The sequence below is a fragment of the Schistosoma mansoni genome, chromosome 7, assembly GCF_000237925.1.
Source record: "Schistosoma mansoni strain Puerto Rico chromosome 7, complete genome".
In the NCBI taxonomy this organism is placed as follows: domain Eukaryota; kingdom Metazoa; phylum Platyhelminthes; class Trematoda; order Strigeidida; family Schistosomatidae; genus Schistosoma; species Schistosoma mansoni.
Window position 1 is genome coordinate 8822900 of NC_031501.1, and position 24580 is coordinate 8847479.

The 24580-nt window shown below is 36.6% G+C and overlaps 1 protein-coding gene across 1 annotated transcript; it reads left to right on the forward strand.

The window, feature by feature from the left end:
• Positions 1 to 207: 207 nt before the first annotated feature.
• On the forward strand, positions 208 to 24155 carry Smp_139330 (nAChR subunit (ShAR1-beta-like); the record flags this gene model as incomplete). Its single annotated transcript, XM_018798781.1, has 11 exons — positions 208 to 265; positions 2837 to 2991; positions 5681 to 5725; positions 8038 to 8147; positions 10701 to 10836; positions 13414 to 13573; positions 15248 to 15442; positions 17568 to 17654; positions 19319 to 19428; positions 21605 to 22136; positions 23683 to 24155. The coding sequence occupies 11 exons, from the start codon at positions 208 to 210 to the stop codon at positions 24153 to 24155; spliced, it is 2061 nt and encodes a 686-aa protein (XP_018653689.1).
• Positions 24156 to 24580: the final 425 nt, after the last annotated feature.

Below are 24580 nucleotides of genomic sequence, written 5' to 3' on the forward strand. Positions count from 1 at the left end.
TAATATTTTGAACGAAAGTTGATAGGATAAATGATATAACCCCCTGTGTATAGATCGACACACACACACACACTTATATTGATTGACTAGTCAATCAATATATAAAGGGAAAAAAACTGTTTAGATGAATGATGGTGTTGTCACTTTGGCTACTGTAATATGGATGTAATCGGATTACATAACAATTTGTCATTACTATAAACTATAATGTATAAATTATATAACATTTTGTATCATATTCTATTGATTTCATGGATTGATAAAGGTTAGTTAAATGTATATTTCATGTGTGTGTGTGTGTGTAAATGTGTATATATATTTACCATAAGAAGTGGAATCCCAACTCCTCCTGTAACTCTTCTAGAGTTACTGCCGATCCCAAGCCTGAGTAAAGGGAGGAGAGTTGGGCATAGGGGTTAGCGACCCCATCCTGTAGAAAACGAACTCACTAAAAAGAAACGCTAGTAGAATCCCGAGAGCAGGATCTTAGATACATACTACTGAGAAGTTCCATACTATAACGAAACAATTGGCCAATGCTTCCAGAATTTCTTTGGTGATCTAACTTTAATTGATTTATGAATTCAACTATTAAATCTAAAATAGCATTGGATAGTTATATTCATTCTTGTCTGGGAGGTTGAAGAAGTGTGCACAAATGAAATGAGAATTTCATATATTATCAGTCTGAGGTTATGGAGATTGTTAAGTTATTGATTGAGATCATAAATCTATTGATGTTAGACCACTATTGAAAAACTAGAAGCACTAGGTGGTTGTTCCGTCCTAGGATGCTCACTGCTGAGGAGTCTCATGCTAGGACGAAACGACTATCTATCGCTTCTAGATTTTCAATGGTTGCCTAAAATCAATCGATTCATGACCTTAATCAAAACTTCATAAATCTCATAATGAACACATAATCTGTAGAACATACAGTTAAACTCCAACTGTCCATATTTTAAACTAAAGTCAATATATCATATAACGCCGGCGATCATACCACGTTGAAAACACCGGTTCTCGTCCGATTGATGTCATATAACAATCCTTAACCAATGTTATTAATGCTTTACTTTAGAATTCTTCTATCGTTTAACTTATTCCTCTTTATATTGGATGATGAACTTTCTCCTGTTGAGTTCGAAACCAAGACGATACAGAAGTCTAATACTGTCTAACTGATATCTGTTTATGATGAATAACACTTTAAAAGAAAAAAGAACAAATCTTCACAAAACCATGTCACTTAATGAGTTTTATGGTTGATAAGGGGAATAAGGGTTGGAGATAGTTTTTAATTACAAAGCAGATTAAAAAGCTTCTTGTTATTTGTTACTGTGAAATTTATGGTTAAAATGAAAAAGCTATAACTAACAATGACTTACTTATGCTGTGGTGTGTGCTACTGATGTCGACAGATATAAGTAGTATGTATCATCAATTGAAAGTGAAATATTTAGAGGTAGATGGTTAAGAAGATTGAAGAGAAGAGATTGACAACAGAGAATGATCGGTGTGGAAATAAAGGAAGAATAAAGTCTTAGACGACTGGCTGATATTTTGCAAATGAAGTATTCACTGTATGTTTCTCAGATTTTACTAAGTGATTCTGTAATTTTGTATTCAAATTCATATCCGTCTGTCAATTAAGGGACGAGTAGACTGAACAGCGATTCACTCTGTTCTACTTTACGGCTGTGAAACGTGACCATTAAGAGTAGAAGACACTCGTAGGTTACTAGTATTTGACCACAGATGCCTGAGAAATATTGCTCGCATCTGTTGGGATCACCGGGTAAGTAATAGTGAGGTTAGATACAGGGTATTAGGGAATGATGGTAAATCAGTTGATGACGTCATGAATCTTCATCGATTAAGATGTTTGAGCCACGTGTTATGTATGCCTGTACACCGATTACCACGACGCGCTATGCTGACTAGTATTGGGGATGGTTGGAAGTGAGTTAGGGGCAGCCAAACCGAAACGTGATTGAAGTCACTAACTTCTAGTCTGAGCCATGTTGGTAGATGCAGACTACTTGGTTGGGGTCCGTGCGACTATCATAACCAATGGTTGGAGACTCTAGGTGACATGTCTCAGAATCGATCACAATGGCGTAGGTGTATACACTCTTTATCTTCCCTTAAACCTTGAGATTAAAATTGCTTCATAACTTTCTTCCTTCCTATACTATATCCTTATATACAACCTTTCTTTTATATACTACCACCACTAAATTAACTACTTCTATGAATCCGGTGTTCATCTTGTTGTGCTAATGAGGTATGGCAACTTGGACCGATGCATATATGTGCCTGGTCCTACGCTGTTGCTGACTGACTAACTGACTCATGGATGGGCAATGTTAAGGAGTCCTATTCTAAGACAAAACGAACATCCAGTTTTTCCTCATTTTTAGTAGCGATCTAAATGAGATCAATCTGTTACAAATAAAACATACAAATTCTATTGTTTTTCAAAGTTGATAAACAAATAATCTCATCGTTAACATCCATAATGTACCAGAACTTACTTTGATTTATCGTTGTCATTGTTTAAATCAACCATATACTTGACTAAATAAAGATATTTGAAAATTGAATTCATGAGCCCATTAAAGCTAGACCACTATGAAAAACCTGTAAGCACTGGAAGGCCGTTTCGTTATACGATGGGACTCTTTAGCAATGCGCACCTACGATCCCGCAGCTAAGGGGTTCGGACTCAGGACCTTCGGTTTCGCACACACACACACACATACACTTAACTATTAAATTACTACAATCTCCACAAACCCCCATTCATTTTTTTCTTGTTTTTTTATTTACACAGTAGTTCTTTCAGGTCATTCAGAGAAACGTTTATTAAAATATTTATTTGATCAAAAACGATGGGATGCACATAATCCAATGGAACGTCCAGTATCAGTGGATGGAAAAGCTGTACAAGTATTTCTTAAATGTTTTCTTAATCAAATAATGGATGTAGTAAGTGATTGATTTCATATGATTGAATATATACACAACATAGTATTAAAGATTTAATAGTTGAGATCATGAGTCAATTGAAGTTAGATCACCATGAAAAACCTGGAAGCACTGGATGACCGTTTCGTCCTATTGTAGGACTCCTCCTGGGTTCGAACCTCGCGAGGCGGGATCGTGAGTGCACACTGCTAATGAGTCCCACAATAGGACGAAACGGCCTTCCAGTGCTTCCAGGTTTTCTATGATGGTTTAGCTTCAATTGACTCATGATCTCAATTATATAAAATTTCTAAAACCTCCACTAAACCCCCTCCTAATAAGAATATTCCTTAGACTACAGAAGCTGCATTCTAAGTACGATTTGTCCAATGAATAGTAAAAAAATCACTCAATCACAATCATTGAATAAAACACAAGGATTCTACAGTATAAATACATGTATTTCTGAAGAATCCCTATGGTAGGGTAAAATGATCTCATTCTTGTCTTATAATACTGTTATATATTGTGCCGGCGATTCTTATATCTTTTACCCGCCTATTAGAGAGCATCGAATTATCTATCGGACCAGTGACACACGAAACCCGTATGAGCAGTCTAGAGTACTCATTGGTCCTGCTTTCTGCCTAGCCCAGCCAGTTAAGTCCAAAACATCAATAACAGCCTCTGTGGTATGAATCATTATTCACAAACATACTGAGTTTATATACCAGACAGACAGACCACATCGCACCATAAAATAGAAAATAACATTTGTACAAGATTCGGCCCAAAGTGGCTGTGAATGTGGGGGAGCAGTAACTAATAGACTGAGGATAACTCAGGAATGGTAAATCGTATAGTAATGAACTATAGGTCAAAATAAAGCTCATAATAAAAGGAACACGAATATGAATAGTTTAGTTACTTAGCAATTATACAATAGGAAATACACATATCATATTGATCCATAAATAGTTCTCAGAGGTTACTATCCATAATTCTGTTCAGGATATAACACGCACCGAGCTACATCAGTTTGAAAACCAACTAAGATTATCATTGGTTCTTCTTTAGTGTTATCATTCCTCGATGAAAATAACATCTCCACTAGGAATCAAATCTATCCATATCAATAATGAATATGTATTCAGTATTGCTTATTTTCGAAATTATGAACTCTGAATCGTTCTAGTCAAGGTGACCTTGACTTATGTGACTAAATAAGTTGTGAATGAAGTAATCACTCAGCGGTGATATTGATTAAGGATCATACTGTTTTATAAAATTAGTGTGATCCATGGAGCTTCAGCTCAGTGAATAACTATAATCGTTGTCGTTATGAAACCTGAAAATTCTAGTATGGAACTGGTGTGTTATCTTAGATGCAAACTACTGCAGAGTCGTAAGCTAGAATAATATAGTTGCTCAATCCCCTATGTTGCGTTCTGCAGTATTCGAATCAGATACATACGTTTCCAAATATGCAAACGAGTAGAATAAGGAATAATTAGGAAGTAGGGTGTAATCTTTCACCCACCATTTGATCATGAGATGCTATATGAATATAGGTATGTGATATGTCTAGACTCGTCCAACCTATCATTTTCCTTTTTACAGCAAATCTCCAACTGACACCACTCCTTGATCATAAAATCCTTACTAATTACTAACTTGCGTCTGTTACTCCTCGTGGGCCATAAGCCACCGACCTGAGGTCTGCTTCCGATTCCCTGTTGAATATATTCTTTGGTCTTTTTTAATTCTTTTGCCATGAGGATTCTAATTTGTGGCTTGTCTCGTGATCAAGTTTCATGATTTCTGAAATGTATGTCTTATCCACCTCCAGCGTTTTTTATTATTTCCTCTTCAGTTAGGAGGTAGTTTATGCTCTGCCACAGTAGATTGTAGACTGTTGATTTCTGACTAACGGATCTGAAGTATCTGGTGCAGATAACGGTTTATAAATACGTATATCTTTTCAATGATGATTGTAGTAGTTGTCCAAGTTTCAGCTCTGTAGAATAGAACTATGTTGACGTCTGTATTGAGAATTGTGAATTTCGTGTTGCCTGACAATTAATCTGAGTTTCAGGTGTCTTCCAATCGTAAAAATGGTGCTGCTCTTGCTTTGCCAATTTATCTCTTTACACCTGAATCAGATTTCCCTTGTTTATCAATAATACTGCCCAAGCATATAAAAGTTCTTATGTCTTCCAGAATTTGTCCATCAAATATAGTTTGGTTAGTGCTCTATGTGTCGTGTTTTAAATCCTAACTAGTTGAAATGCTACTTACTTACTTACTTACTTATGCCTGTTACTCCCAATGGAACATAGGCCGACGACCAGCATTCTCCAACCCACTCTGTCCTAGGCCTTCGTTTCTAGTTCTATCCATTGTTGTTTATTCTTCTCATGTCTGTCTCTATTTCTCGGCGTAATGTGTTCTTTGGTCTTCCACTTCTCTTCTGACCTTGAGGATTTCATGTGAGGGCTTGCCTTGTGACGCAGTTCAGTGCTTTCCTCAATGTGTGTCCTATCCACTTCCAGTGCTTCTTCCTGATTTCTTTCTCCACTGAAATCTGGTTTGTTCTCACCCACAGTAGCTTGTTGCTGATAGTGTCTGGCCGACGGATATGTTACTTTACTCTTAATTTTCATATTTTGCATTGAGTAGATTGTTAATTAACACTTAACTTACATTTTAGGATGAAAAAAATCAAGTTCTATCTACAATCCTTTGGCTTGATTTAGTAAGTTCTTCTAATTGTTCATTACTTTACAATAACTAACTGTACTAAGGACATACTGCGGATTTTAATCTGTTGAATCCTTTTATGATAAGCTTGATGATATAATGGAAAAGTGTATTTTAGGACTTTACTATTATCCAAGTTAATAACAGTATACAATTGCCTCAATACAACAACAGGATTTATAGGTGAATCGACCAGTTACACTGAATCCACCGGACAATGAAGCAGAACACAGAGCTTTCTATAGATGTCATTCCACCAAAGATCAAAGAAATCATCGTGACCAAACAAATAAAGAGTATAATAGCACCAGGACCCAACAATACAACAGCCGAAGCGTTGAAGTCAGACACAGAACAAACAGCAAAAATGCTCCATGTTCTATTCAGGAAGATTTGGGAGGAGGAACAAGTGCTGACGGAATAGAAAAAAGGACACCTCACTAAGATAACAAAGAACGGAGATCTGAGCAAGTATGAGCACTACAGAGGCATCACACAACTGTCAGTACCAGGAAAAGTTTTCAACAGAGTGTTGCTAAACTGGATGAAAGATTCAGTAGATACCCAACTTTGAGATCAACAAACCGGATTTCGCAGGGATCAGTCCTGCGCGGACCAAATCGCGACACTTCGGATTATTGTTTAACAATCAATTGAATGGAATACGTCATTGCATATTGACTTCATTGACTATGGGAAGGCGTTCGACAGAGTGGATAGGAGAAGCTTATGGAACCTTCTTCGACACCATGAAGTGTGGAATTCATATAACGGGCTAAACTGAAAAGTGGTGCAGGGGGGACAGCTCACAGATGCGGTCCAAGTGAGGACAGGAGTCAGAAAAGACTGCTTACTCCCCCCTTCTCTTTCTTCTGGTGGTTGACTAGATTATGAAGACCGTCACACCTGAGAGAAAGCACAGAATACAATGGAAAACTCGGGATCAATTAGACGGTTTTGACTTCGCAGATGATCTGACCCTTCCATTCCATACACGAGAACAAATGCAGATAAAGACAATTAGTGTAGCAGCAGTCTCTGCACCAGTACGTCTCAGAATATACAAGGGAAAAGCTAAAATCTTTTTAATACAGCACGGAAAACACCAACCCAATTACACTTGGTGGAGAAATTCTGGGAGAGGTGAAAGTTTTCACGTACTTGAGGATCTTCATCGATGAACGAGGAGGATCTGATGGAGACGTGAAGGCAAGGATTAACAAAGTAAGGGAAGTTTTCTCACAATTGAACAACATATGCAACTCAAAACAACTGTCTGTCAACCAACACCAAAGTCACAATCTTCAATACGAATGTCAAGACAGTTACTTCTATAGTACGGTGCTGAAACGAAGAGAACTACTACAACCATCATCAAAAGTATGCAAGTATTTATAAACAATTGTCTTCGTATGATACTCAAGATTCGTTGACTGGATACTATCAACAACAGCCTACTATGGGAGAGAACAAACTAGCTTCCAGATGAAGAGGAAATTAGGAAAATACGTTGGAGGTGGATAGGACATACATTAAAAAAAATCACCAAACTTCATCACGAGGCAAGCGCTAACTTGGAATCCGGAAGGGAATTGGAAAAGAGGAAGGCCAAAGAACACATTATGTTGGGAAATAGAAGCAGAGATGAAAAAGATGAATAACAATTGGAAAGAACTGGAAAGGATTGCGCAGAACACAGTTGGATGGAGAATGCTGGTGGTCGGTTTATGCTCCTCCATGGAAGGTAACAGACGTAAGTGTTTAAGTAAGTAACAAATTGAAGAATAGAGTTGAATTGCGCCTATGAATTTATTATAATTTTCTGAGACTATTTAGTATTAGAGTTTTCTACTTTCCCAATGTTGATATTTGGGCTTGCATTTGTTACATGGTGGTGAATGTATCTTAAGCAAATGATACTAAGAATTCATTACGGTAAATAAACTTCTCGTAACGAATAAAGCTATTATTATGATTAGTAGAGATGAATGGTTGCTAGCAGTGGAATACATGACTTAGGTTTCTTCCTTATTTGGGACTCGTCGACTAAATGTATCTGAATCCCAGAGTTGATGTTCACTCCCGGACGCGAAAAGAAAGTTATTTCTTAGTCACTCGAGCGCGCTTAACATTCTGCCGATGGTCCTATTAGATCCATTGTATCATCTTTCATTTCTGAGGGGAAAATAAGTCAATCAGTTTTTTTGGATTTAACTGTAAGAATTAAGGTTGGCATACATCATTGGCATTACATAATCCCCATCAAACTGGTCAGAATCAATTTCTTTCTTTCCTATTTCATTTTAGAAATGGTCAGATTATCATTTTCATTGGAATGCAAGTGATTATGAGAATATTCGACAGATTAATTTACCACCAGAGAGAATATGGAAACCAGATATTCTATTATACAATAGGTAAGTGAAAATTTATCTTTGATATCCTATATCTACCCTACAACATTATACTATTTGATAATGTCATATTCAAGCTAAATAGAGGGAATTTCGATGGAGGTTTGTTCTCTGAGCTAGATGGTTTGATCGTGGAGCTTTCATCATTCTTCTGAACAACATCATCAGCACAAACTTCATGTAGAAGTGAAGTGTTCGAATTTCTCTACATATGGTTCACATGGTTGTATCTCCCATTGGTTTGATTTTTGTCCCTATATTTGTGCATAATTTTCTTGATTGGTTGATAAATTGGATTGATTTCAATGTGCTTGTTTATTGCTGATTAACCTGAGTTCCAAGCTTCTAAAAAATCTGTGGTGTTTTTTTGGAATTGCCTCTATCCAAAATCTCCACATTTTTTCGGTCGAATGTGTGTCCGCAGTTGTCCGCGTATGTCCATCCAGCTCAGAGAACGAAACTCCATTAAAATCATCCACCTGAGCTACCAATTTTCTCCACCATAAATAGAGGGAATATTGAAATTTTTTTGTTATTATTGATACGCAAAACACATGAGGTCTAGTAGCTTCCACTTAAGTATTCATTTCACTGTTGTTGCGCCACAGGATTGGGCTGTACTGTTCGGATTGTATCGTTGAAGCCTATATAGTGTCTGGTTCTCCTATAGGACGGGATTGAGCTGTACTGCTTGGGTTAAGCCTGGGCAGTATCTAGCTCTCCTGCTAAACGGGATTGAGCTGTACTGTTTGGGTTGCCGCATGAAAGTCTGGATGGTGTCTGGTTCTCCTGAAAACCAGTGAAAGATTACCCTGGCCCATAAGGGTATATTATATAACTGTGAATATCACACAGTAACGTTACTGAGTCGAGGAAATTTTCATTGAATGGATTGATTTGGTATTGTTTGTTTGAATCTTCTCATTGATGTTTAGGACTATAATTGATCAGTCTTTTATCTGCATATATACATCTTGTACAGATTGTCTCAATATTCTCTTAAGTCAGAAGTATTATAACCAAAGATGGATAGTGGCTAGCAGTGGAATCCAGGACTCACGTTTCGTCCTATCTGGGGACTCTCGGTCGGATTTACTTGTTACATCCCAGAGTTGGTGTTCACTCCGGGACTTGAATGGTTTATATGTTCTGATCATTTTAGTTTGCAACGTTAGTATCTCACTCATCTTTAAAGAAAACGATTTTAATTAAACTTATGCTTAGTATAATCGTTTTCTATTGTTACCTGAGATGGTGGAGAAGATTTGTAGCTCAGGTGGGTGACTTTAATGGAGTTTTATTCTCTGAGCTTGATGGTTTGGTCGTGGAGCTTTCATCGCCCTTCTGAACGACATCGTCAGCACAAACTTCGGGTAGAACTGAACTTGAGTTACTTATAGGGTTGATGAGATTTTAATCTCGTAATTAAAGGATGGGCACTTTGTTCAGCAGTATACTCCATTTTCTTTATGTCTGTGAAATGTGACCTTCAGAAATAAATGTTATACGTTAGTTACTAATGTCTGGTCATAGGAAGTTGGTTTAAGTGTTACGTCAGCCCAACTACTGTTTACCTTGATACCTAATGTTGGATGAGGGAAGAAAAGTTTATTGAATATCGGATATGGTCTAGTGATGCACCGGAAGAAATTCGGACAGTTTGTTTTTTTAGATCATTTAACATTTAATATTCAACAACTTTCTTACTCTTCTCTTAGGATTCCCTCTTGGATTACTAAGATAACCATTGGGTAGGATCACTTTGTTTAGATAGTCTGAATTAATTCATGTGTTTACTGTGAAGAGATCGTCCATTTTTCTTCTGTAGTTAAATAAAAGCAACTTCGCATACCAAAGCCCGTACTCATACGTTTCACCTCTGTCCCATAACTTCTTTAGTTATAGACACCGGTAGTTGTTCCAAAAACTTGTCACTGTTTTACAGGAGGTGATACGTAACAGTAATGTAGGTAACAAAGTGCAATTAAATTTATTGCCTAAATAGCGTTGAATACAATTTGGAGGTTATTACACTCAAATGCTCACAGACTAAGTACAGCATAATATACTGTTACTTACTTACGCCTGTTACTCCCAATCGAGCATAGGCCGCCGACCAGCATTCTCCAACCCATTCTGTCCTGGGCCTTCTTTTCGATTTCTATCCATTTTTTGTTCACTCTTCTCATGTCTGTCTCCATTTCTCGGCGTAATGTGTTCTTTGGTCTTCCTCGTCTACTTTGACCTTCAGGATTTCATGTGAGGGCTTGTCTTGTGACACAATTGGGTGATTTTCTGAAAGTGTGCCCAATCCACTTCCAGCGCTTCTTCCTGATTTCTTCTTCCGCTGGAATCTGGTTTGTTGTCTCCTACAGTAACTTACAGCATAACATACACTTTAACTTTATCTGTCAAAAACAATTGGCATTGATTAGGGATAGACTTAGATTAGGAAAGCTCTAATCTCATGAAATACAAGCTATCCAATACACTTCATCAGTGAAGATCTTCACTAATGAATAATCATCATTTCTTCTTTATAACTTATTGTTTTAGTGCTAGCGAAAAATTTGATCAAATTTTTCCAACTAAAGTAATTGTTAGAAATAATGGACATATTCAATGGGTACCACCTGGTTTATTTCATTCTATTTGTGATATTGAAGTGAATTGGTTTCCATTTGATTCACAGGTTAGTAATGAATGTATATATATATGTGTTTGTGTTTATTTATGTATTCATACTTTAGGAACTGACTGTTTATGAGCAAAGATGGATAGTGGCTAGTAGTGGAATCCAGGACGCGTGTTTTGTCTTATTCAGGACTCGTCAGCTGGATGTACCTGCATCTAAGGGTTGATGTTCACTCTTGGACTCGAACCTAGTACCGTTCGCTTCAAACGCCATCTCTTTATCCACTTAGCTACTACAAGGACTAGGTCAACATGGCGAGACTATAATTTATGGACGACCTTTGAACGAATCTTAAGTGACCTTGAGAAATGTTAACCAGTCAGTAAACAGTCAGCATAAAGTAAAAATATATTCTACAAAACCAAAGAATTAAAGTGGATACACTTCTTTTATATGGTCCAAAAGCTTGTCAAGGTTAGAAAAAGATTCAAAGGTTCCAAAATCGTAATGCATAAGGTAGAGGAACTCATCCATATGGCTCCATAATAGTTGGTCTCTGGAGTCATAATAAGGTCACAAAAACCCTCTCAGTTTCGACCACATAGTTTCATTATTGTCTGTGTGTACTCCGGTTGTGTAAGTTTATTATCTTTATTATGGATATGTCCCTACAATACTCATACCACCGAACAGCCGAAGCTTCAGTAACATCTGCAAATATTGCAGCCAATGTTACTGGTGCTTTTATTATACAGTTCGCGGCAATCATTACAATATAGCTTATCTCAATCTGGATCGAGCGATAAAGGTTCCTATTCTAGCAAACGTCTTCCTTCAACATATATTACATCGAAGGACAACATCACGGTAGTCTGCACAAGGTCTACAAGTCATTTAATACTCGTAATTACAAATACAGCAACTTCTTAATAGTTTCATTTGTTGTAGCCGCCTAATTGTCAAGTCTTCTCTAAAATCCTCTATGAACCGATCATACATGAGCATCAGGTACTGAAACTGGCACCGTGGCCTTGAAATCCCTCAGACTCTTCTGATTGGCTCGTTCATAAATTATGGTCTCGCCGATCAACATAACATTGGTCACTACTCAATAATCAATCAGTGTAACTTAGTCATGTTTCGTAGGATCCCTTATTACATGAAAAATATTCTCACAGATATCCAAAATCTTTATTGATGAAATTGAATCCACTGACTATGATACCGTCTTCGTAACATGCAATTCTTTCATTCACAGCCTACAAATCCAAACATTAGTGAACCGAATAATAGATATTGGTACAAAGGGGCACCAGATATATATGCGCCACACAAATCTCATTTGATCTGTCTGAGGGCCACGATACTGCCCGGGTGCCCAAACCGAAGCATGGTTTGTATCAATGAAACTGTTAAATAATATGGTTATTATACGAGGAAAACAGATGACCCCAACATATCACAACTAATTACATAATTGTAGTGTATTTGTCATTGATGATTAATTAACTGTAATTTCTGAACTATTAAGGATACAGAAATGATAAATGAGGTCAAAAGTTAGCTAACTATTAGGACTAAATTATTTTCAGAAGGGGTTTTTGTGGAGATTTCAGTATTTTCAAAGTTGAAAGAATGAGTCAGTTGAAGCTAGACCACCAGGGAAAATCTGGAAGCACTGGACGACTGTTTCGTCCCATCGTGGGACTCCTCAGCAGTGCGCATACACGACCTTGCCTCACGAGATTCGAACCCAGGACCTACCAGTTTCGCACCAGAGCGAGACACACACCCACATGTTAATGTAAACAAAGTAATTTTCCTTCAAAATACTTTCAGAAATTTCAGATTTTCTCTTATATTCATGTATTTCTAATATCTTATATTCTAACGAAGAATAAACGATTGGTAACTGCTAGGATCCATTTATAGACTATTATCACATATAGTCCTATTGGATAACTACCAAGTAACTATATTCTATCTATATTCATATTCCTTTAATTATAAGCTTTCATTCAATCTGTTGACTACTACTATACGATTTACTATACCTGAGTTATTCTCAATTTATTAGCTACATTGTCTCCCACACCTACAACCACTTTTGGGCTTGATCTTGTATTATTGTTATTTTCTATTCTATGATATGATACGGTCTAGTTTGTTTGTTTGTTTGTATATAAACTGAGTGTTTTTGAAATATATATGATTCGTATCGTGGGGGTTGATATTGGCGTTCTGGACTAAACCGTCTGGGTTAAGAGAGAAGCTATTATTCTTGGTGAACCGATAAGAACTTTAGTATAACGCTTTCGAATATCATATTCTGATTTTGACCGAGATCAATGTTAGATCACCATTGAAAACCTGGAAGCGATGGATGGACGTTTCGTCGTAGTATGAGACTCCTGAGCAGTGCATATTCACGATCCCGCATGTGGGTTTCGAGCCCAGGACCTTCGGTCCAGGTTTTCAATGATAGTCTAACAATGATCCAATCGTGATCTCATTCAAAACTTAACAAAAACTTAACAACCCTATACTGATATTCTGATTGAACCAATATTTTTGTTTATTATTATTCCTATTATTGTTATTACCATCATCACTGTTATCATCATCATCATCTAGAATTGTATAATGAAACTTGGAACATGGACTTATCAAGGAAATACAGTAGATTTAAAATTACAATGTGATAATGAAACTGAAGATGTAGATCAACCATGTCATTATATGAATGATGTTGATTTATCTGCTTATTTAGCTCATAGTGAATGGGCTTTAGAAAGTAAGTCAACTATGATTGAACCAGTTTTTATATATATGATAATATTTGATAAATAAATGAACTGGGTTTATCAAATGTCTTAACTATAGAATTTAAGGTTACTTACTTACTTACTTTTTTACTCGCTTACACCTTTTACCCCCTTGCGTCCATGCTACTTATGCTACTTATGTTGAGAAATATAAGTAGCATGCGACATCAGCCAGAAGTGTTATGTCTGGCAGCAAAAGATTGACAAGATAGAATTGAAGAGGACAGAAAAGAAAACAGAGATCAATTGTAATAGCAACTGGAATAAAGGAACGATGAAGCATGTAAGAGAGAACTGATGAAAGATATAGAGATGATGTATTTAATGTATGGTTTTTATACTGTACAGAGACCTTCTGTAATTTTGCACTAAAGAATAAATTGGTTTCGGCTAACTGAGTCTTTGCTGAACACGGTGGATCAGATGCAGATGTGAGGGCGAGGATCGGCAAAGCAAGAGCAACATATTTACAACTGAAAAACATCTGGAGCTCAAAACAATTGTCAACCAACACCAAGGTTAGAATTTTCAATACAAATGTCAAGACAGTTCTACTGTATGGGGCGGAGACGTGGAGAACTACGAAGGCCATTATCCAGAAGATACAAGTGTTCATTAACAGCTGTCTACGCAAGATACTTCGGATCCGCTTGCCAGACACAATCAGCAACAAATTACTGTGGGAGAGAACAAACCAGATTCTAGCCGAGGAAGAAATCAGGAAGAAGCGCTGGAAGTGGATTGGACACACTTTCAGAAAATCACCCAATTGTGTCACAAGACAAGCCCTCACATGGAATCCTGAAGGTCAAAGGAGACGAGGAAGACCAAAGAACACATTACGCCGAGAAATGGAGACAGACATGAGAAGAGTGAACAAAAAATGGATAGAAATCGAAAAGAAGGCCCAGGACAGAATGGGTTGGAGAATGCTGGTCGGCGGCCTATGCTCGATTTGGAGTAACAGGCGTAAGTAAGTAAGTAAGTAAGTAACTTAGTCTTTATTCACTATATATGTAATTCATTTTGAAATGGTTCTCAGGATTATCTCGTTGTTGATATTTCCCAGCTGACAATTCCTAAATAAAATGAAACATGTATCCTGAATACCTTAGGTGACTATCGTAACCAATGGTTGGAGACTCTAGGTGACATGTCTCAGAATCGATCACAATGGCGTAGGTGTATACACTTTCTGTCTTCCCTTAAACCGTGAGAATAAAATTGCTTCATATCTGTCTTTCTTCCTATACTATATCTTTATATACAATCTTTCTTTTATATATTACCACCACTAAATTAACTACTTCTATGAATCCGGTGTTCATCTTGTTGTGTTAACGAGGTATGGCAACTTGGATCGATGCATATATGTACCTAGTTCTACGTTGTAACTGACTGACTGACTGACTAACTGAATACCATAGCTAGTCATATTCTATCTATTCTATACTAATTAAGAGATAGAGATGTATCCAGCTGAATTGTCACATAAAGTATGAAAGATTTATTGGAGATTCCTCGACTAGCCGCTGTTTAAAATCTAACCAAATTCTAATATTTACATTATGTAACATACTTACCAAAATATTTCCATATTTGATTTGTTTTCCATTATCAAATCCAATAAACCAACCATTTAGGTGCTTCCATTAAACGTAATATACAAACTTATGGAGGTGAAGACCAAACATACATTGATGTTACTATTTATGTTTATATGCAACGTCGGGCATTATATTATATGTTCAATATTATTATACCATGTATGATAATGTCAATGATGGCATTACTTGTATTCACTTTACCACCTGAAGCAAATGAGAAAATTGTATTAGGTAAGTGAGAAATAGATGAGAAAAGAGTATACAATACATATATTTATGAACTATTATCTAACTATACTATTTATAAGTAATAATGTTGTTCAAGTTGAAAGCGTTAGTCAATTGAAACTAGACCACCAAGGAAAACTTGGAAGCACTGGACGACCGTTTCATCCTATTGTGGGGCTCCTCAGCAGTGCGCATTCACAATCTCGATCGTGAGGTTCGAACCCAGGGCCTTCGGCAGTTCAGTACTTCAAGGTTTTCAATAGTGGTCTTGTAGACCATCAAAGTTGATGATCTATGTCGAATGATTGGAGGCCTACTCGAGTTAAACGGGAACGGTGTAACGAACAAGCTAACTTCGAAGTCACACCTCGCGATCAGCACCTTACGTGGATTGCCCCATCGACGTATCAAGGCACCATGGATGCGCTGAAGACTGTACAACACAAAGGACGCTATTACAGGAATATATTAGTTAAAGTAGATACAAACGAAAGTAGAACCACTGCCGCATGAGCCAGTCCATGGTGTATGATTAACTGATGCGCGTTGATTGTCCTTGACCTTGACGGGGATCGATGATCTGTTCGATATTTAGTGACCCAACTACCGGATGATTTGGCTAGGGTTCAGTGACAATTCACTGGCCCTACAGTCTCATATGAATCGGTTCATGATGTCAATCAAAAACATAATAATCTCTACAATCCTATACTAAACATGTTAATCATGCCTGACAAAACAGTCAGTCACAAAGATCTTTTAATTTCCTTTGATAAAATAAATCAATTAATTAAATTTGCATGTGTGAAGGGTTATAGTAATAGAACGGTGTCCTTCAAAATCCTCTTCAGAAAGCTCCCATGGCCATGAATGGTAGTGTATTAAGGAAAAAATGAATTGATGTTATCATTTGTCCCTACGATTCATTTCCTATTTCACTCTTTCTAATGCTTCACTTAGTTAGCTATGAAAGTGAAAAGATCACGAATATGTACTAAGCCTTTTGATAAAGGCCAAAAGATTACTTACGCAATTTATGCGTATACATGTACGGTAGTGACATGATCATACAAAGATAACTGACTGGTGATATTGACTATGTGAATAAACTGTTTATTCATAATCACTTATTCATGATAGTACTTCACACTTCCATATGACCTTAAGACGCCATATCTATCACTTCTACCTTCTTGGAATTTAGATCTCTCAACTACGGTTACATCTGTATTTTTATTGATTGATTCTGCCTTTATTATCCAAAAATTGGAGCATTTCAACATATTTTTGTTCAAGTTTTCATTTACAATTTCTATCTGCTAACTTTGATCTATTCAAAGACAACTAATGTAGCAGTAGCCTCTGCATCAATAGGCCTCGACATACAAGAAGGAAAAAGCAAGATTCTTAAATACAACACGGAGAACACCAACCCAATCACACTTGATGGCGAAACTCTGGAAGAGGTGGAAACATTCACGTACCTGAGAAGCATCATTGATAAACAAGGAGAATCTGATACATATGTAAAGGTGAGGATTGGCAAAGCAAGGACTGCATTTCTACAATTGAAGAACATATGGAACTCAAAACAACTGTCAACTAATTTCAAAGTGAGAATCTTCAATACAAACGCCAACATAGTCAGTTCTACTGTACGGAGCTGAAACGTGGAGAACTACTACATCCATCGTCAAGAAGGTACAAGTATTTATAAATAGTTGTCTGCGCAAAGTACTCAACATTCACTGGACGGATACTATCAGCAACAGAGTTTTATGGGAGAGGACAAACCAGCTTCCAGCTGAAGAGGAAATTAGGAAAAGATGTTGGAAGTGGATAGGACATACATTAAGGAAATCACCAATGTGCATAACAGGACAATCCCTAACTTGGAATCCGAAAGGGAAACGGAAAAGAGGAAGGCCAAAGAACACACTACGCCGGGAAATAGAAGCAGATATGAAAAGGATGAATGTTAACTGGAAAGAACTGGAAAGGATTGCCCAGGACAGGGTTGGATGGAGAATGCTGGTGTGCGACCTATGCTCCTCGACGAGGGGTAACAGGCGTAAGTATGTAAGTAACTTTGATCTGTTCCTAAGCCTTTGTTTTTGTTTTCCAACAGGTGTTACCACTCTACTTTCATTGACAATGTTGTTGCAATTAGTAGCTGATAAATTACCACAAACATCGTCAGGAAATCCTGTACTTGGTTAGTTTATATGAATATTTAATAATTTATATATATAATTATAATTAATTAAAGACAATTTATGTCATTTTTTCGATGGAGTTTTGTTCTCTGAGCTGGATAGTTTGGTCGTGGAGCTTTCATCGTCCTTCTGAACGACATCATCAGCACTAACTGCGGGTAGACTTCTACGATTTATGTTATAATAGTTATGAGTATATTTTAAAACTATTGATTTTCATAGCTTGGAAGCAAGATTTGACTGAAGTACCATTAAAATGAGATGAGTTAGTACCCATGTGACAGATTAATCTTGGTATTCAAATTCATCATGAGATATATCGTAGCCTGGGTAGTTCATTTGTAATATCCATCACTATGATACTGGCTTCAAAAAATATAAATAACCTTTGTTGATGAAATGAGCTTGCAAAAATCTTAGACCTCAGTATCTTCTTGCAATCTGAATGTAGCCACTTAACATCAACAAAGAATTTGCTGAGTGTTATATCTAGAGCTTAGATTCTTGCTATGCTGCGTACTGCTAGACTATTTGAACGATTCGAACCCGCAACATCGCAAGAGAGAAGACAGAAGACTAGTAAGTAGGAATGTTATCGCCAACACAGTGTCAAATATAGTACAGGAATCTCATGTATTTATAGTTTTTGGCTGAAAGTAAATCACCATTTCCGACAGCCGATAGTCACATAAGGGGTCCTTCTTAACCATCCAATAGAGAAGCTACACATTCTAGAACGTTCCTCTAGTGGTGACTGGACGGAATGTCTTCGGTTCTTTCTGAGCTCCTCGAGGCTTCCTTGAGTTCGCCAACGAGCCATCCTTATACTGAGAGTCATGGATCGAACACGAACGACTATTTGAATCTGAATGGTCATTGAAAAATAGGAAACACTGGACAGGTTTTTCATGAAAATGTGAAGTTTCTCAATAGGGTTCATTCAAGACTCTGTTAGGGTTTAAGCCCTTCAGGTGATGATCATTCAAGTAAAATATGGTTAGTCGTTTATCTGATTATATTCATAGCTAAAAATTTTAGTAACTTAGTTCGTGCACCTATTAAACAAACCATATATGTATTATGATGATAAGCCTATTAGGCTAGTGATGATTTGACATAAAAATCACATTAATTATAAGCAAAGATAGATAGTGGCTATCAGTGGAATCAAGGACGCGCGTTTCGTTCTACTTGAGACTCATCCGCCGGATGTACCTGCTTTCCAGAGTTCATGTTCACTCCAAGACTTCATCCCGTTGGCTATCAGGACTTAGTAGCTAAGTAGATAACGTGATGGCTTTTGAAGCGAATGGTACTGGGTTCAAGTTGCTGAATGGACATCAATTCTGAGATTCAGACACATCCAGTTGATGAGTCCCAAAGTAGGACGAAACGCGCGTTCTTGATTCCACTGCCAGCCACCATCCATCTTTGCTTATAAAGCTTGTGACTTCAGGCAATATCGAGGCAATCTGTACCTGATGTACATATGCCAATAAGAGACTGATTCGTCGCAGTCCTGAACATCAATGAGAAGATTTAAACAAATAATATAAAATAAATTGTCACATTAATTAGAATTTTGTTGACTGATATTTGCCTTCAAGTATTCTTATTTTCTATTTTTCATTTCACATCAATCAAACTGTTCAATTGTCAATAGTCTTATATTTCACATGCACAATGATCCTTTGTTCACTTTCATTGGTATGCGCTGTGGTTTTACTAAATTGTCATCATCATACAGGAGGTATTGTTTATGTACCATGGTGGGTAAGTTTATGAAATTTTCAAATCCTTGAATAATATTCGCTATAAAATATGCCTTAAAAACCTCTGATTAAGTTGGGTAAAAGCTACTATTTAAAGATGGCTAATCTGTTGACGTACTAACTAAGAAATCTTCGTTAGCTTAGGTGGTTAGGACAAAGATTACATATTCCCAACTACTACCTATCTCGACTGACAACAGTGTTTAGTACAGGAGTAAGCTAGCAGTGGCCAAACTTAAACGTGGCAACAGTCTATTAAGTCATTCACAATTAAACTGAGTCGTTATGGAGGTTGAAGACTATCTGGTTGGGGTGCGCATGGTTATCGTAACTAATGTTTGGATAATATGGCTCAAACTCGTTCTCTCACAAACATTTTTCTTCTCTGAGAACCTGATCCCCGAAACGTCCTTATATCTTTTATTTCTCTTTGACATTCTTAACATTTCGCTCTGACTATACTGCTAATATTACTACTAATGATAATGCAACTACTCTTGGATTGATGATTTTATCTCTGTGCCAATGTGGTGTCAGGCTCTACATTGCGCATAATTGGTTGTATTTTTTCAATATGGATTCACTTATCATTTTTAGTTAATGAAAACCACAGAGAAATGAACAGCTCTTTCTCCATAGCGTAGGACTTCCCTATCAGTACGCACACACAACTACATTTTGGATAGAACGCAGGACCTCCAGGTCTCCTACGATAAACAACAATAATAATCCTGGGTTCGAATCTCACGAGTGCGGGATCGTGGATGCACACTGTTGAGGAGTCCCATAATATGACGAAACGGCCGTCCAGTGCTTCGAGGTCTTTCCTGGTGGTCTAGCTTCAATTGACTCATGATTTCAACTATGAAAATATCAAAATAATCGTCTTAAAGTCCCTTCATTAATATTGTAGTAATGCTCATGAATAAGTTCGAGAGGAGTTCCTTAAGTTCCAATAGGAAGTAATGACCGATGAAGTTCAACCATATTGAGATTGAAATTATAGTCACTCATTTCTTTAGATGATCACCTCACTTTGTTGCGTGTAGATCAAACTTTGAAACGTTTACCATCATACACAAACGTAGTGGTTCAATGGTTAAACATTTTATGTGAAACGTGAAGGTCTAGTCTTCAACTAATAAAAATTAACCGGTTTACTTCCTATTTCAAGATAGACAACAATGAAACTGTGAATACTTATGAATTTATTATATCTTGAGAACGCTAATTGTTATAACTTGTGGCCTGTCTGGATGCCCTCTTAATGTATAACCTGATAATAACCGCCAATTAGATAAACAGTGATTTATTGATCAGACCACTGGCACACGAAACTCGTACGAGCAGTCTAGAGCACTTGTCGGTTCTGCTTTCTGTCTAGCCCAACCAGTTAAATCGAGAACACCAATAACACCCTCTGCAATATGAATCATTATTCTTAAGCATACTGAGTTTATATACCAATCAAACTGATGACATCGTACCATAAAATAGGAAACAACATTCGTACAAGATTCGGCCAAATGTGGCTGTGAATGTGGGGATCAGTAATTAATAGACTGCGGATAACTCAAGAACGGCAAATCGTATGATAATAATCTATGGGTCAAAATGAGGCTCATAATAAGAGGGACATGACTATAAGTAGTTTAGTTAGTTAACAATTATACAATAAGAATATATGTATCATAGTTTTACTTACTTACGCCTGTTATCCCTCGTCGAGGAGCATAGGCCGCTCACCAGCATTCTCCATTCAACTCTGTCCTGAGCCTTCCTTTCCAATTGTTATTCATTCTTTTCATATCTGCTTCTATTTCCCGACGTAATGTGTTCTTTGGCCTTCCTCTTTTTCGCTTCCCTTCCGGATTCCATGTTAGGACTTGCCTTGTAATACACATTGGTGATTTCTTTAATGTATGTCCGATCCACTTCAAACGTCAATGTATCATAGTATTGGTCTATAAATAGTCCTTAAGAGTTACCATTCACTGTTTTTATCTGGACATAACAATTAGATCAAATTTTATTAGAATTAATACATTACCTAATCGATATTACCTCTTGACTACTATTTTTTGTAATATTGATCTGTTTTCACTAAAAAAAAATTTTTTTTTGTTTTTTGTTGTTGTTGCTATGCTCATTATTATTATTATTATTATTGATTATAGATTGAAATATTGATTAATACATGGTTAGCAAGTATTCTACGTATTGATCATGATCTAACTGATCCTTCTAATAATAATATGGATGAAAAAAATGAAAAAATTTTAAAAAATTCTAAAGAAAAATTAATACCAAGTGAAAATTCTTATCAAATGGAACAATATGATGATGATGATAATGATGATAAAAGCCATTACATCCAATCGAATTATTCATATAATAATAATACTACTACTACTAACAATACTACTCACAATAATATCAGTAGTAGTATTAGTAGTAATAATGCAAGGAATCCGACAGTTTGGTCAAATATCATTGATATGAATTCAGAATTTCGTCCAACAGTTATAATCCATAAAACATTAAAACATGATAATCATAATCATAATAGTAATATGAAAAAATCTTTATTAATCAATCAATTCAAGCTGAAATCTGAATTACAAAGTAGAATTCAACAAAATTATTTCACTGATGATCATGATCTGGATCACGATCATGATCATTATCGATTATCAACAGATGTATTAGGTAAACCATTGAATAATATGCCTTATCATACTACTAATACTAATACTACGCAAAACATTTCTAGTCTACATTCGAATATTTTACAGAAAAATACATTCAATTGTTTGATAACAAAATATAACTGAACAATCAAGTAAGTTAATAGGATGTTTCTTATTTGTGGAATGTTTTAACCAATTCATTCCTTCATTCATTCATTCATTCATTCAGTAAGTAAGTAAGTAAGTAAGTAAGTAAGTAAGTGAGTAGGTAAGTAAGTAAGTAAGTAAGTAAGTGGGTGGGTGAATGAGTGAGTGAGTGAGTGAATGAGTGAGGAAGTAAGTGATCTAGAGTTAAGGAATATCCATTCAAATCGCTGTCTCTAATTAGTTCAGTAAAAGACAGAATAAATAAGATGCATAATAAATGAATCAACGTCATGGTAGTGTATTGAACAAGAACAGAGATGAGGACAATCGAATGCATTTGAGGACAAAATTCTAGACTATCTCACTAAAATCTAACAAACCATACAATAAATAGTTAATTTGCAAACTATTTATTTATTTTATTTGAACACATAAATATTGATACAAAGAGGCACCAGATACATATGCGCCGCACAAGTCTTATTTGATTCGTGTAAGGGCTGTGATACTGCCCAGGTGCCCAAACTGAAGCAGGTGATTTTCTTAGGGGATCATACCCGGAACCTTTGATCTAAAGGTTTGATCCACAAGGCAGTGGAGCATCGTGAGGAGATGCGGTCCCATGGTAGCTGGTGACCAACGATTGATTCATACGCCATTTGTTCCCTCAGGATACTGGAGTCAGCCCATGTGCAGCATTGTTTTGGAATGAGGGTTTTTCAACTCTCCTAGGTGAACTTTCCGAGTCCACCAAGCAGGTTAAAGCTCCTGCCGGATATTCGCTTTTTGTCCTCTCAATTTCGTAAACAACAGTAGTGCCACGAGAAGGCAGTGAGTAGGACTTCCCTGGGAGAGGCTATATACGCGTGACCATGTGAGAGCATTTGGAGAGGGTGAGTGGACTCTCCCCACTCTCAGCCGTACCAAGGCATTTGGGGTCCTGGATAACCGTTTCGTCTTATTGTGGGACTCCTCAGCAGTGCGCATCCACGATCCCGTCTCGTGCGATTCTAACCAAGGGCTTATCAGTCTTGCACTCGAGCGCTTAACCTCTTGAACCTTTGAGCTGGCATACAATGGTTTTAAGGTTTAACTACAAATAATCCACGAATGGTGAATGGTTGCTCAATTTCGTGGACTGTTTGAAGTTAGACATCAACACCATCGGATGTCGACTCAGTGGTCTATCGATTAAGTGCTCCGGCGCGAGACTGGTAGGTTCTGGGTTCGAATCTCGCGGGTGTGGGAATCGTGAATGTACATTGCTGAGGAGTCCCATGATAGGACGAAACAGCTGTTCAGTGTTTCCAGGTTTTCCATGATGGTCTAGCTTCAATTTACTCGTGATTTCAACTATGATAATTTATTATATTATATTATATTATTATATTATATATATATATATATTATATTTTTAGAATATTTCAATAAAACAATCCCAAGATTTCATTTATCCTCATCTGGTGAATCTCCACTGGATTCATCACTATCTTCATCATCATCACCACCACCAACACCAACACCGTCGTCATCGTCGCCGTCATCATCATCATCCTCTAACAGAGATACCATCTTTTCATCTCCAAATCGAATTAGTGGGGATCCAAATAGTACTAGTCCATTAAAACAAAATAGTAATAATTTTGATATTATTTTATTAAAATTAAAACAAATTTCAAATGAATTAAAATTTATTACATCTGGTATGCATAATAAAGATAAAGAAATTAAAACATCAAATGAATGGCGTTTAGCATGTCGTGTATTAGATCGTTTATGTTTATTAATATTTACTGCATTAAATTTATTTACTACATTAGGTATATTAACATCAGCACCAACTGTAATTAAAGCATTCACATCAAGAGGTGCACCATCACAACCAATGTAATCAATAATCGATAATCAATAATCAATTCTTTCTTTGTCTTTTCTTTCTTTCAATGTTCACTAGTATCGTTTTCTGTATGTGCGTGTGTGTGTGTGCGTGGGTGTATGTTGCTATGGCAATTGAATGTTTCCAAATAGAAATTGTTTCCTTTGTGTTGTTTTTTTTGCTTTTCAAATGTCAATATATTGAATACATTGAAAAGTGATATTATGAATGGAAACATTTATGAAACTTACTTTAAATGGTTTAATTTGTTTAACAAGATTTTTTCTATAGGTTGGGGTTGCCAACATCATACCCAACCCCCCCCTCTTTTACCCAAGCTCTGGATTGACAGTAATTCTAAAAGAGCTACAGGCGAAGTTATTTATGAAGCGGTTATTGATTTAAGTGAATCTTTTTGTTATATAAAAAATTTCATATAA